General features: G+C 36.0%; 2 protein-coding genes across 2 annotated transcripts; both read left to right on the top strand.

The window, feature by feature from the left end:
• On the top strand, nucleotides 3,082-8,274 carry LOC107625152 (purple acid phosphatase 18). The gene is made up of 5 exons (XM_016327736.2): nucleotides 3,082-3,325; nucleotides 4,075-4,743; nucleotides 6,294-6,482; nucleotides 6,566-6,654; nucleotides 7,848-8,274. The coding sequence occupies exons 1-5, from the start codon at nucleotides 3,188-3,190 to the stop codon at nucleotides 8,065-8,067; spliced, it is 1,305 nt and encodes a 434-aa protein (XP_016183222.1). The 5' UTR covers nucleotides 3,082-3,187; the 3' UTR covers nucleotides 8,068-8,274.
• On the top strand, nucleotides 10,934-15,395 carry LOC107646392. Its single transcript, XM_016350581.1, has 2 exons — nucleotides 10,934-11,198; nucleotides 14,971-15,395. Exons 1-2 carry the CDS (start codon nucleotides 10,934-10,936, stop codon nucleotides 15,393-15,395), a joined length of 690 nt encoding a protein of 229 aa, XP_016206067.1.

Raw genomic sequence — 15,731 nt, 5'->3', positions numbered from 1 at the left:
TGGGAGGAGCACCAGAAGTAGTGGCAAAAGTCTGTGGAGGATCAGTCAGACGAACTCGAGGAGTGGGGATCACCTTCCTCGGCCCAGGAGAACTCGGCACGGGCGGCTTCACTGGAACTTGAGAAGATCCCTCTCCGGACGCCTTGGCCGAGATGTTTTGAGCAGCAGCAGCCTTCTTCGCCTTCTTGTAGGCCTTCATGGAATCATTGTTTTTCGACATCTCTGAAAATACAGAATCAACATAAGGATGAGTTACAACCTAGGAGAAGCAAAACTAAGAAACAAGTATAAGAAACAAGTCAGACAGTACCCAAAGTAGTTCGAACCAAAGATGGATCACTCAAAAATCTTTTTATATCCAGATGGGGTGGTTCCCCCCACAAATCTTCAAGAACAACTACAAAAGCCCGCTCAACCTCATTAAGCATCTCCCATGTATAACGAGGCACTCTCACATTCTTTTGCCACTCTAGAGGAAAAGCAAGCTCGTCATTCTCATCAAGAAAAAAGGGGCGGACCCCCTCAACAGCACGGACTCGTCTTTTTGGAAGAACCTCCGGGCTTGGCCGAGACAAAAAGATAGAGGAAAAGATTTTAAGAAGGTGTTATGCCTAACTCTTGGCAAAGCAGTTGAAATATCTTGATAAAACCCCAGGAATTCGGATGAAGCTGGGATGGAGCAATGTTACATGACCACAACAAGTAGGTCTCGAAAGCAGTAAAAGAAAAAATAACATCCAACTGGCTGAAGAAATATTCATAGGCATAGAAGAAGGGACGCTCCCCCTCGACCGAAGTAGGAAAATAAGCCCTCTCATCAGAGTTAGGAGCTACAAGCTCATAATCCCTCTCCCGAGCACTGTTATCACAAATCCTATGACGTTTCCTCAGCTCTACACAAAATTCAGCGTCCACGACAGAGACACACATTAGGACAAGGGAGTCCAGCCAATCGGACATCCCCTCGGGAACTTTGGAAGACATCTCTACAACGTTATTGCGAGAAGACATGAGGCCAACTAATCCTACAAAAAGAAAAGAATATTCGATCACTAAAAAACATCTTAGAGGAAGGGCAAAGCAACTCGACTAATATGATACAGACAGAAAAGGAAAACCCCAAGACTCAAACCAAAGTCCTGGGGCATCCTTTGGAGGCAGTGGTAAAGCAAGATTTCAGGAAAAATCTACAGCTTACGTCCCGGCATTTTCCAAACAAGAAAAGAAGATTTCAAGTAGACAAACGTTTTGAAAAAGGGAAGTAAAAACACAAAAGTCATCTAAGCCACTATCTTTCTACAGTCTATCAACGAAAATCATTGTCGACATAAAAAATGCCAAGTAGAAAATCATCAAAGATACAACCTTTTTCAGAATCAAACAAAAACCATCATCGAAAGCACAAACAGAAACGGTGATAACATGCAAAAGCCCTAAAAGCATCAAGCAACAGGAAAAGCGAAAAAGTTCATACGAAAGACGAAGAAACTCCCAGAACACACAATACAACAGCAATTAAGCGCAACAAAAATAGAAAGATCCAAACTTTCTCCAAGCAAAATCAAAACTTCACCACAAAACCAAAGCCAAAGCAACGAAAGAGAAAAGTAATTGCAAAATGGAACTAACCTGGAGAAATGAGAAGTTCCGGAAGAAGTAGAAAGGAAGGAATCGCTAGACCGCTGGAAGGCACCGCAATGCAAGAAAAGACAGAGATAGAGAGAACGAAGGAGTTACAAAGAAAAAGGAAGAAGAGAAACCGTTTTTCTGAGGAAGAAAAATTCAAAATAAAGCCAAGAGAAACGGGGCAATTAATACCAATTAATGAAGGTATTAAACCCTCGCACGTTCCCTAGAACGAAGCGCTAATACAAAAGCGCGCGTTTTTAGAGAAAAAACGTTCTACATTCAAAAAAAGCTCTACAAAGAAAGGAATCGACAAAAGTGCTCGAGTTCGGCTTCGCTATAAAAAGTTCGAAGTCAAAAAACTCGACCTCAAAGCAGAAGACCGAGCTCAAGCAGGGGCACTGTTCATACCCTGGGTCGAGCTGTCCGACCCGGGATGTTTAGCGACATGGCGACCGACCTCTTCAGGTCCGACTACCCGATCTCTCCTTAAAGAGATCGGCCAAATCAACAGGAAAGCCCAGTAAAGGGCCCAAATAGAGGAACACGACCCAAATCCAAAGGCAACCCAAGCCTATAGAGATAAAGGCGGTTCCCTTGAAGATAAGCTGACCTCACCCAAAGATAAAGATAAGATAAGATAAGATAACTAACTTATCTTATCTAAGAAGGTCACTCTACACCATTATAAATACACTGGAGCACCCAGGTATAACTCATACTCTGATTCTACAATAAACCTGCTTAATACCCGTGCTAACTTAAGCATCGGAGTCTCTTGCAGGTACCCCCCACCCTCCGGTGACCAAGGATCAGAAGTGCAGCCAGTCCAACAAGTCGGACACAATAGCTCTGGCCGCCACCAGCCAGCCGGACACGTCATCTCCGACCAGTACAGAAGATCTCATCCGAGATCGACCTAGTCATTTTACAAACATTTCATGATGAGTAAAAATCTTTACGAGTAAAATTATAAAAAAAATAAATTTATTTAAAATCAAAGTAATGTGATTAAGTGTAATTTACTTAAATGTGATTAAAAAATAATTGAATAAATATGTACCGTAAAAGATTGATATTAGTGAAGGATAAAATTAAAATTTATTTCTATGTATCACTTTTGTCTCCAATATTTTCATCCTATTTAAGTCCCTAACATTTTAAAATTGTCTCAATTTTGTCCCATTGTCAATTCTGTTAACAGATTTTTAATGACAGGACAACATTGAGTCAATTTTGAGATGTTAGAGACTTAAATAGAATAATTCAAATATTTTAAACAACTTTAAAATTTATCCAAAAATTAGAAACAAAAATGATACTTTAGCAAAATATGTCTTTGTTTTACGAAAATTACAAAAACAAATTAGTCAGAGACTGCACTGCACAGAAGGCGAAAAAGAAAAGAGGTTGCTTTCATTTTCCATTTATCTTTTTGAAAAGGTGACGTTAGCAAAATCCACCGACCTGATTGAATTAGATCCCCGTGAAGTACATTATTGTCGTCCTCTTCTTCCAGAATCTGAAAGTTTTCTTTAATTTGTTTGTTTTGCACACATTAATGGCACTCTTAAAACTCATTCTAACTGTTTTTATTGTTGCATCAGCAACTGTGACTGCTGATGATTATGTTCGACCTCAGCCTCGTAAAGCCTTACACCTTCCATGGGATTCAAAGCTCTCTTCATACCCTCAGCAGGTCAATACTCAATAGTCAATACACATTATTCTCTTCAATCAAATAATAATAATTAATAATACATTTTGGTGCCTTTTTTTTGTTTCAATGGTTGATCAGTGATCGATGTCATAACTTTTTTTTATTTTTTTTGTATTTTTTTGTGTTTTCATTAGTTGGTATTTGCTTTTCGGTTCTGAATGAATCTGGGCTCTTTATTATTTTATTTTATTTTTTTCCCGATAAATAAAAAGATTCCTAGTATTTGTATTTGTGGCATTTCTTAATTTAGAAAGCTTTTCCTTTTTGTTTTCTAAATTGCTTATATGACATATGTTGCCATGTGAGAATGTGATGTAAGTTTATATCCTCATTGAGTGCAACTTTTTTTTGTGATTTTTCTTTTGTTGTTGTCAAATTCAGCAAAACCACTGATTTGATGGCTAATGTTCCTTATTAACCTTAGATTAATTAGGGAAAAATGGTGTTATATCTAGATGTACCTCTGCACTTTGCACAAATGGGGGAACAGCTTAATGCTGTAATTTGTAGCCAAGAATCTTGAGGAGAAGACAGAAAGAAAAAATGTTAATTGTTTCTAATGGTTGGTTTAATGCTTGAATTAGTAGCTTGTTCTAGGAAAATAATTATGTGAAGAGTGAACAAGGCTTATTCCTTTTAAGCAATTATATCAAACCATTTTACGCACGTTACTTTTTATGGAGTCCATAGAGTTTCAGATTCTTAACTGAAGAAGTGTCTGTTTTCAGGTACACATTTCTTTGTCAGGAGACAAACACATTAGAGTTACTTGGATCACGGATGATAATTCTGCACCTTCGGTTTTAGAATATGGAACATCACCCGGGAAATACGACTCTTTCGCTGAAGGGGAGACCACCTCGTATAGTTATATTCTCTACAGCTCTGGAAAGATACACCATGTTCTAATTGGACCTTTAGAACATAATTCTGTGTACTTTTACCGATGCGGCAGACAAGGTCCAGAGTTCCAGCTCAAAACTCCTCCTGCTCAATTTCCGATTACATTTGCTGTGGCTGGGGATTTGGGTCAAACCGGTTGGACAAAATCGACGTTGAGCCACATTGACCAATGCAAATATGATGTTCACCTACTTCCTGGAGACCTTGCATATGCTGATTATATCCAACACCGGTGGGACACATTCGGTAGGTTGGTGCAGCCACTTGCTAGTGCCAAACCATGGATGGTAACTCAAGGGAACCATGAAGTGGAGAGCATACCATTGTTGAAGGATGGATTTGTGTCTTATAATTCCAGATGGAAGATGCCGTTTGAGGAAAGTGGATCGAGTTCAAATCTCTATTATTCATTTGAAGTTGCAGGTGTTCACATTATCATGCTTGGATCCTATGCAGATTATGATGAGTACTCTGAGCAATATAGTTGGCTAAAGGTTAGTTGGTTGCTCTAATGCTTAAAAGTTACTACATCAAGATATGTGTATAAGTATTGGATTCTCTGCCAAAGAAGATCAGGCTTCTTCTAAGCTATTGGTTATAAAATTTTGTGATTATAACATGCATGATCCAACTAAAAAGAAAGAAAATCAATATTGTTTGTCCTATATACTAGATATCCTTATATGTTTATTGTTGAGACATAAATTTCTTTTCTATTTCCGTAGTATCCTAGTTTCCTTTCTTCAAATATGTTGTTATGGATAACATTAAGTCAATTGAGCCTATTGTGGGATAGAGCTTTCTTCTAGTTGCATGCTTGTAGATTTCAATCACTTGCATTCATTTATAAAGCCATGATTAGCATACCTGCTGTCCTCCATCTAGATTTTCTTTCAGGATCTTTCAACAAAAACACATACAAACATTGTGATATTGTGATGAAATTAGATACATATTTGTTTCTTCCTTCCTTTGTTATGGTGATTACACTAATCAAGATGTCAAATAGAGCAATTTATAGTCCAAATTACTCGTGACAAATGCAAGCATTGGATTAGCATATGGGAGTTAGGGTTAACCCTATATGGCTTTCACTAGAATCATGTCTTGAACTCAATTTGTGTGTGTATGTGTAGAAGGGGAGCCTTGGAAAATCATTTGAGTTGTCTCTGTATATCCTCAGGGTCACAAATTCAAGCCGTAGAATCAACCACCGATAAGGGTAAAATTTAACTAACCGTTAACGGTAAAAAATTAACAATAGGGCTAAATTGAAACTTATTTGAAACATTGAAGGTAAAATTGAATCAAATAAAACATTAGGGTAACTTAGAAAAATTTTGAAAACATTATGGACAAGGCACACTTCACTCGTGTTAGTTTGAGCCAGAACTACTTTCCTATGCAATGGTAGGTTGAAGTGATAAATATAGCTGTGGTTCTTGCACTAGTTATGGGAGGATTGGGTATTTATTATTTGTTGTAGATCAAGGAGAGACGTGTGATTTGGGGCACAAAGTTGGCAACTTGGAGGGTTGCTTTGATCGGCTCGAAACAACACTTGAGTTGGTTGAAGCAATCCCAAAATAAAAAATTCACTAGCTAATCATAATTTCATAATTTGCATTTGGAAGACCCTTGATAATTCTTTTGCAGTATGGAGAGAATAAATCTTCAAAATAAAACTGATTATTATAAATTATTTAACGGATGGTTTAAGTAAAAATTAGAACATTGTATTTATATAAGAGTTTATCTTCTCACATCCTTAATGCAACAAGTATCATTGTATAGTAATGAATAACAAAAATGTATGGAACTCAAAAGCAGTATTGTTTGGTATTCTTGATATTCTCGTGCACTATGTAATCTATGGAAATGTGTTCTGCATGAAATATTTCTTCATGATAAACAAAATTGTCCCATCCTGCTGTCCTTAGTATATGGTTATAGCCTCTTTTTCTTTTCTTTTCTTTTTTTATTTTTTATTTCATGAAAATGGTTTTCAGTAAACAGGGTTGACACTCTTGTTTCTGATCTACAGGCAGATCTGTCAAAGGTGGACAGGAAAAAGACACCATGGCTACTTGTGTTATTTCATGTTCCATGGTATAATAGTAACACGGCACATCAAGGTGAAGGTAGTGATATGATGAAGGCTATGGAACCATTGCTATACACTGCTAGTGTTGATTTAGTTTTTGCTGGGCATGTGCATGCTTATGAACGCTCGGTAAGCTTCCGCGGTTCCAATTTTTCCCCTCTTGTAAGTATGCTTTAATTGTGTTGACAAAATATTTTTCATCTCTATGACAGAGACGGGTGTATAATGGAAGAGTGGATCCTTGTGGTGCTGTTCATATAACAATTGGTGATGGAGGAAACAAAGAAGGCTTAGCTGCAAAGTAAGTTCGACTCTTCCAATAAACATTGTCGTGTGAACCACCAAGTTTATTCCCGAAAAATCAAAACCGTTGACATATAAGTCCCTAAAAGATGTTTTATTCGTCAGTAGTACCTTGGTGATGAATTTGTCTTTATTAGTTATAGTGGGTTTTGTTTTTGCATGAATTAAAGATATTTTAGGGACTAATTCGTTAGAAAGTGATCTTTTAGAAACTAATTTGTTAGGATGTTAATATTAAGGACGAAGTTGCCAAATAGTCAAATACATCAATCTCTTGAGAAAGCACTATAGGGAAGGTTTACTTTTCCCTCCTGCATCTTCTCCCTAGTTAAGTAAGGTGAAAACATTGATTGACTGCCCTAGAAGGTAAGATGATCCGATAGTAGCTAAAGGCAAAGCCTGGATTCCATTACAATTCTCCACTCAGTAACTGCAGCTTCAGCTATTTCCTTAGTCTTAGCAAAGATCATGCCATTTACCCACATGTGAGAATATAGTATCTTTTGGACTTTTCGAGTGTCAGCATTTTAATCTCTGAAGGGTCAAATGGTGCTTCACTCAAACATTGCATATAAGGCTATTCTTTGAATCACTTGTCATGTGTTAGAAAGTTATATTGAGGTTATGTGTCTTGGGGTTTGTTTGAAATAAACAAGTCCTAAGTCCTGCATAAAGCAAAACAATTAAGGGCACGGTTAGGGAAGCTCTATATAAAGACTTAGGGTTCGTTTGGTTTACATTTTTATTTTTAGTATTTTTTGTTTTTACTTTTTAGAATTTCGTGAATAAAAAAGAAAAAGGAGAAGGTGAAAACAAAAAAAAATATTTTATTGTTTTCGCTTTTTTTTTTTTTCACAAAATCATAAAAACAAAAGACACTGAATATGAAAATAGAAATGAAACGCAAATCAAGCGCTTTCTTCATTTCAATTAGCCCTAGTCAGAAATACTTAAACTTGTATTTGACTTTTCGTTTATACTCTTGTATTAGAGTGGTGTTATGTGTTGTTACATATTTGTTTTTAATGCTGGTGGTATATTGGGGAAATGGGGTGGTTGGGAGAATTTTTTGTGTTACTAAAAATTTTCACATATTGCTATTCTCTTGGCTAAGGTTAGTTTCCAAGAAATGTGTATATAAGCAAAGTATCATTCTTAACATATATGTAATTTATGTTTTCTTGTTGGTAGGTACATAAATCCACAGCCAAAGTGGTCAGAATTCCGCGAAGCCAGTTTTGGCCATGGCGAGCTCAAGATTGTGAACTCAACGCATGCTTTCTGGAGTTGGCACAGGAATGATGATGATGAACCAGTAAAATCTGATGATATCTGGATAACCTCTTTGGTTAGCTCAGGATGCGTTGGTAGGAAGAGAAATGAACTCGGGAATACTCTTACGACACCATAAAAACTGCCTACCGTTGTTTCATGATCAGCTGAACTGTTGTTCCTGTCTTTGATGTGAATACTTAGGTGTCTTATGCTCTGATAAAAAATATATAATGTGATGGTATTCTTACAGTGTGATTGACTTTGTGAGATTGGTTTCTTAATTGGAAAAGCTAAATGTGGTTGCTTATTTTGGTAAATAATTTCCTTATTTTGTTTCTACAAATGGAACTAATAGTTAGCCATGGTTGCTAAACTTCAAAAGCATATATGATTATCAGAGGTTCTTTGAATCGGAAATGATATACTCTGCTCTGCACATGCCGCACAGAGCAATAAATAGCTATCTCCTGTGAAGACTTATCCTAATTTCTAGAGTTATACTCAAAATGATCCCTAAATTTTGACCCCTAAATTTTGACTCCTGACTTAATTTAGTCCTCTAATTTCCAATTGATCCAAATTATACTCTGAAATTTTAAGGCGTGATTTAAGTTGGCTCTTCCGTCTTTTTCCGTGAGATGACGTCGTTTTATTCCTCCCTCTCTTTTTCTTCCTCCTCCTCAATGTCTGAACCTCCCACCACCCTCAATCATACCTTCCTAACCTCACCACCCTGACCACCACGACCACCCTCCTCCTCACCTCCCCCTCATCTACCACTCCAATTTGGATACAGGTTCCTTATTTCTCAAATTTCTGAACTCAGATGAGCTGCAAATTCCGTCTTCTTCTTGCAATCTGGTCGCTGGGAAAGGTTCACATAAAGCTTCAACCATCACTGGTGAAAAAGTTCTTCGCTCATCACCAGCAAAACAAACTCCAAGGTACTTTCTCTCCAAATCTCTGAGGAGTATTCACAGCTGATGACTAGACAGTGGATAATATCTTCTTGGTTTCTTTGGCAACAAGGACAGATTGGTTCAATTGTTGGTATCCACCGGTTGAGAAGCTGGAAGATGGGTAAGCTGCCATGAAGAGCTTTTCACATGAAAACCTTTGTTTTGTGAGGAAGAGATAGCTTCCAAAGAGAAGTCCAGAGAGTTTTTTACCTTAGAGTCTCAGGAAACATTTCAATAGAAGTATGGTAAAAGAGGAAAGTCACTTTGACCCAAATTGTACCTGAATTGGAGTGGTGGATGAGGGAGAGGTGAGGAGGAGGGTGGTGGTGGTGGTGAGGGTGGTGGGAGTTGAGAAGGTATGATTGAGGGTGGTCGCAATGAAGTGGTAGGAGGTTCAAACATTGAGGAGGAGGAAGAAAAGAGAAGGGGGGGGAGAGAGAGAGAGAGAGTAAAATAACGCCGTTTAGGCGCAAACAACAAAATGACTTCGTTTAGTCATGTCACGTCATCTTTCCGATGATGGAAATGGACGGAGGGGCCAACTTGAGTTACGCCTTAAAATTTCGGGGTACAATTTAAGTTAATTGAAAATTAGAGGGCTAAATTGAGTTGGGGTCAAATTTCAAGAGTCATTTTGAATATTAACTCATTCTTAATAGGTTTAAAATTTGAAAGATTATCAAGTCTTATAACTACTTATTGATGGTAGATAGTTAAGATGCTCATGAACCACAAATTTATTCGTCAGATCATCATTGGGGCCCTCTTGACAAAAAAAAAATATTCTTGATTCATTGCATCTGTTGGAGATGATATTAAGCTGGCATCTAATGGCTCACAAAAGCAAGCTGTAATTGATTATAGTTGAATAATTTTTGGATAGTATTCATTTTTGTAACTTTAATTAGAATGATAGAAAATTTTGTTTTGATTAGAGGTCAAAGCTAACAATATTAATGGCCTCATAACCATAGTTAATTTATTTACCATATTGAGTTAAGTTTTAGTAAGATTAATTTTCTAATAGCTATAAATAGTGGATAACAACAATAGGTACTTGAGTATACTCAGTTGTTCTGTTTCAATTTTAGGTTTTGTATGGGTTCATATGACAAATCCCCTTTCTCTTAGTCTTCTTCTTCAATTTCAATCTTATTTTCTTCATTAAAATCAAATTCAGATCACGATTTCTTTTAGGTTTTGTATGGGTTCATATGACAAATCCCCTTTCTCTTAGTCTTCTTCTTCAATTTCAATCTTATTTTCCTCATTAAAATCAAATCCAGATCACGATTTCTTTGTGGTGCGTTGAGTGTGGAGAATCGTCTATCAAGAAAGAGGTGAAGTTCTTGGATACAAATAGATCATTGAATTAGTGTCAATGGTTGACACTCCTTCCGACCTAATGTCTAAGGGAATCACGGGTCACATGAGAACCAGGAGCTTTCAGCTGGTGAGCTTCGAAATTTAGCTCGCATTCTAAGCCAACTCTCGAGTTTGCAGCAACAGAACGCAAAATCGAGTACCAATTTGCTTGCGGATCCAATAAGTGTTCACTTTCTACATTCAGGTGAGAATCCTGGAGTTTTTATTATCTTAATTATGCTGAATGTTAAGAACTACAACTCCTGGTCAATGAGTTATGAAATTGGCACTGAAATCAAAGAATAAGATAGGGTTTATTGATGGAACCATTGTGAAACCAGATAAGAATGATCTTGCATATGTAGCATGGGATGAGTATAATACTTATGTTGTTTCTTGGTTAAATCTTTCATTGAGTGTTGAAATTGCACAGAGTGTTACTTGGAATGAAATTCCTGTAGATTTATGGCTTGATTTGAAGCACATGTATTATCATGGAGACAAATACAGAATTGCTGAATTAGAAGAATACTTGTATACCATGAAACAGGAAAATCTAAAGCATAACAAATTATTTTACCAAGTTGAAGGCTATTTGGAAAAAAAGACATTGATTGCTTCAAACTAGTTCCACAATGCAAGGAATACTATGAAAAATGTGAGTGTAGCTTGGAAACCATGAGAGATTATCGAGATGAAACTTATGCAGTGAGATTTCTAACAGGATTGAATGAGCAGTATAGAAGTGTGAGATCCCAAATCATGCTGATGAAGTCACTTGCAGACATTAATGAAATTTTTCCTCTGTTAACTCAGCAAGAGAGACAGCTTAATGGATCATATTTGGAGACTCAGAACTTTACATCTTTGGCCAATTCAGTTCATAATTTCAACAATAATTCAAGCAGTATTTCTAGAGGAAGAAGACGAGGAACCCATGGAGGTAGAGGTGGAAGAGGAGGAAGAAATTCAGAACCTAAGACATGTTCTTATTGTCACAAGGCACGACATCTTGTGGATACTTGTTACCACAAACATGGATTTTCACCTCATCTATAAGGCCGAAATGACCACAAGAGACTAGCAACGGAGCTATGGCTAATCATATTGCTGTTGGAATTAAAGAGATCAGTACCAACAACGTCAAGCAGGACAAGGAAGCCGATAGTCAATCCCAATTCAATCAGAGTTTGAGAGACTTATACACTTGAGCTCTTATATTGCACAATTATTGTCAGTAAAAACTTTTTTCTCAAATTCTTGGGTGCTTGATACGGGAGCTGCTGATCATGTATCACACTCATTGTATTTTTTTATAAATTTTAGACATATTAGGCAAATTCTGATAAAATTACCAGATAGAACACACACAACTGCAACTATAAGTAGAACTGTGGTATTTGCAACTATATTTTATCTCACGGATGTGCTGTACATACCAAGTTTCAACTTCAATATTTTATCTATTTCCAAACTTTACAAAAGGCCTGTATTGTGAATGTGTTTTTACTGACAAACTTTGAGAGATTCAGAATCGGACCTCTTTGAAGATGATTGTCACAGCTAGAGCAAAGCATGGATTATACATGATAGATTTTTCTATATTAGAGTTAGCACACAAGGACAACATGGAAAATACAATATATAATAGGGGTAATAGGATTCTAGATATGCAAAGTCATAGTGACAAGATTATACTTTCTTCTAATCTTAGGATAGCAAATTTGGTTACACAAACTTCATATTTTTCTATTGAGAATTTATGGCATTTCAGATTGGGTCATGTACCACAAAACAAATTTGATATAATTAAGCAAATATATCCCTGTGTATAGTTTTCTATATCTACTTGCTCTAAACCATGAGACTTTTGCCATTATGCCAAGCAAAAACGGTTATCATATACCCTTAGTGAAATAATAAGTTTAAACAATTTTGATTTAATACATATCGATATCTAGAGGGCCAATGTCACTTATTTCTCTACAAGATTATAAATATTTTTTAACTGTAGTAGATGATAAAACCAGATAATTATGGATTTATTTCATGAAATTAAAAATCAGAAGCCAGCTGATGCGTGAGCATCTTTTCTTTATTTTCTATTTATTTTAGATATAAATATATTAAGTTTTAATTCAATTTTAATCTTTGAAGCTTAGTTGGATGCTACTTTGAGTCACTTTAGTGTTTTAATTATTTCAGGTGAAGTCTGAATCGGTTTGGCAGAGTTCGTGTGCAAGAAAAGAGAAGAATTTGGAATTTGCCAAGTTGGCGCTAAACGCGAACTTGGGCATTTAGCACCAACAAGTTAGAAGCGAATGGAAGCTCTCTGCCCATTAGGGCGCTAAATGCCTAGCGCCAGGAAGACAGAATCAAAGGGGGAGCTTCTGCCCACTAGAGCGCTAAACGCCCAATCTGACGTTTAGCGCCAATGACACGGATCAACTTTCACTAAAGGAGCATCTTTAGTTGGATTTGGCTTTTAATTGTTATATTTTATTTTGTTTAAGTTATTTTTATTTATAAACAAAATCTTTTAGGTTTAAAATTTATTATTTTATTTTAGTTTCAAATCAAATTATGTTAGATATAAAAGGAAAAAGATTTAGCCCTTCGAGGAGCTCTTCTCTACGAGGGATTTCATTCTACACTTTTCACTTTTTAGAACCCTAATTTTCTCTCTAAGTCATGAGCCACTAAACCTCCTTGGTTAAGGTTAGGAGATCTGTTTATTCCATGGATTAATACTATTGTCAATCTATTTTTATTAATGTATTGATTTCAATTTCAAGGATTTGTTTCCGTTCTTCATCTTAGGGATCTGGGTATATCAGAAGAATAACCCTTGTTCTATTTGAGTTCTTGTTAAATCTTCTTGGAAAAGTAATTTACTTGAACAACAGCTTAAAAACAATTCCTCCTAAACACTAAGGTAGCATTTGGTAGAGAGACAGAGACAGAAAGACTGAGACTGAGAGACAGAGACTAAGAGACAGGGATTGAAATAAATCTCAGTATTCTGTTTGGTGCAAAATGGGAGACAGGAATTGAAACAAGAATGAAACTTTAATTTAATTTGCACAAAGGGTAAAATTGGAATTAATTAATTGAAATGAAAGTATTTTAGGTATAAAATGTTATTAAAGTTTCAGTCTACATCTCTAAAAATTTCAGTCCCCTGTGTCCCTACTTTTTGGAGGTACTGAAATACTGGAATTTTAGAGACAGAGACAGAAATTTTAGTACCAGTCTCTGAACTAACAAACACGATACTGAGTCCCAGTCTCTCAGTCTCTGTCTCAGTACCTCAAAACAAACGCTACCTAATTACTTAGACTTAACGGGATACGTGACATATAATCCTCTTATATTCGGGTAATTAGGGTTTTGTGGCTAATAAACTAGAACTGGACTTAAACCTCTAATCGAAACTAAGTGACCAAGGAATTGGCGATTAACTAGGTTAGAGGAGACTAGATTACTAAGAAATTAGGATTTGGTCAATTACAGTTTACCATGAATTGAATCTTGCATGAGTAAAATAATTGGTAAGAAATAGAAATCCGAAAAATAAACAACTCTGAAACCTTAACTATTGTCTCATATATTCTTCATACCAACTTCACTGTTTGCCTTCAATTTCCTGAATTTACTGTTGAATGCGATTTACAACCCCAAACACCATTTTCTGCTTGTCTGACTAAGTGAATCACTCAACCATTGTTGCTTGGCCCATCAATTATCGTGGGATCGATTATCACTCACCTGAGGTATTACTTGGTACGATCTGGTGCACTTGCCGGTTAGTTTGTGGACTCTGAATTTCGCATCACCAGCCGTTTGGTTCAGAATTTTGTTGCATATATGAAAACTCATTTTAATTCTCAAGTAAAGATTATCCAAACTAACAATGGTCCTGAGTTTAAACTTGATATTTTATATAATTCACAGGGTATAGTGCATCAAATATCATGTGTTAAGACACTTCAACAAAATAGTGTTGTTGAGCAGAAACACTAACATATTCTTAACATTGCAAGAGCATTAATATTTTAACCATCCTTGCCAAAAAAAAATTTGGAATTTTGCTATTGGTTTAGCTGTTCATTTAATTAATAAACTTCCAACTCCAGTTTTAAAAAATAAAATCCCTTATGCTACCTTATTTGGCAAGGATGCAAACATCAGTAACCTTAAAGTATTTGGATGCTTGACATTTGCTTCAACCTTAACTTATAGACAAAGAAAATTTGATAAATGAGCAAGAAAAAAAATTTTTCTTGGCTATCCAATTGGCACAAAAATATATATTATGTTTGATATTCACACTAGAGAACTATTTTTGTCTCGAAATGTGAAATTTTATGAACATTATCTTTTTTTATAAATCCTTTCATGATAACATGACCAAAAATTTCATAAATGTTTCTTTTCTACCTATTTCTGATTCTAATTCTAATGGGTTTGATCCTTTTACTTATAACTCTTTAGATGCATTTCATCCATCTCATGTAAATACTGATTCTTTTCATGAGTCTAGAACCCTACCTCACTCATTGATTCACATGTAGCTTCTACTAGCCTACCAAATAGTGCATCATTTAATTCTCATTCAAATAATAACATACATCATCAGGATCTTAGAAGATCAACTCATACACATAAATCACCTTCTTATCTTCAAGTTTATCATTGTATGCTACTTAGAACAGGAAGTTCTAGTAACCAATCATGTTCTAAGCGGTACGGTTTATCTCATATGGTGGATTATAAGAAGTTGTTCCCTGTCCATAGAGTTTTTTTCCTAACAATAACCACAACATTTGAACCGAAGACTTATGAACAAGTTGTGCGGCATGTATACTGGAGAAATACAATTAGTGCAGAATTGCTTGCTCTTGTGAAGAATAAGACTTGGTCTATCACTTCTTTGTCTCTTGGAAAGAACCTCATTGGATGCAAGTGGATTTTTAAGGTGAAGTTTCATCTAGATGGTAATGTTGAATGCCACAAAGCCCGTCTTGTGGCTCAAGATTTTTGTCAACGAGTTGGCTATGATTACTTCGATACATTCAGTCCGGTTGTGAAAATCACCACTTTACGACTTATTCTTACTCTTGCTGTTGTCCATGGCTGAAAACTTTACCAATTAGATGTTAATACAGCATTCTTGCATGGTTATTTGCAAGAAGAGGTTTATATGAAACCCCAAGGTCTCGATGTTCCAAATGGTGCTGTTTGTAAGTTGAATCGTTCTCTATATGGCTTGAAACAGGCAAGCCGTCAATGGAATTTAAGATTAAGTGGTTTTCTTCAGTAACATGGCTTTATCAAGTCTCCTCATGATCACTCTTTGTTCACCAAGCACATTAACATTGGCTTGGTTATTATTATTGTTTATGTTGATGATCTTGTTTTATCTGGAGATAATCTATTTGAAATTGAAGCTATTAAAAGGGCGCTTGATACTGAA

The sequence above is a fragment of the Arachis ipaensis genome, chromosome B01 (assembly GCF_000816755.2).
Source record: "Arachis ipaensis cultivar K30076 chromosome B01, Araip1.1, whole genome shotgun sequence".
Classification (NCBI taxonomy): Eukaryota; Viridiplantae; Streptophyta; class Magnoliopsida; order Fabales; family Fabaceae; genus Arachis; species Arachis ipaensis.
This window is presented reverse-complemented; position numbering and strand designations above follow the sequence as displayed.

Coding starts and splice junctions, on each gene's coding strand:
- LOC107625152 (XM_016327736.2), top strand. CDS start 3,188: ATGGCACTCTTAAAACTCATTCTAACTGTTTTTATTGTTGCATCAGCA. Junction 3,326..4,074: donor TCTCTTCATACCCTCAGCAG/GTCAATACTCAA, acceptor GTCTGTTTTCAG/GTACACATTTCTTTGTCAGG. Junction 6,483..6,565: donor TGCATGCTTATGAACGCTCG/GTAAGCTTCCGC, acceptor TCTCTATGACAG/AGACGGGTGTATAATGGAAG.
- LOC107646392 (XM_016350581.1), top strand. CDS start 10,934: ATGAGAGATTATCGAGATGAAACTTATGCAGTGAGATTTCTAACAGGA. Junction 11,199..14,970: donor AAGACGAGGAACCCATGGAG/GTAGAGGTGGAA, acceptor TACTTAGAACAG/GAAGTTCTAGTAACCAATCA.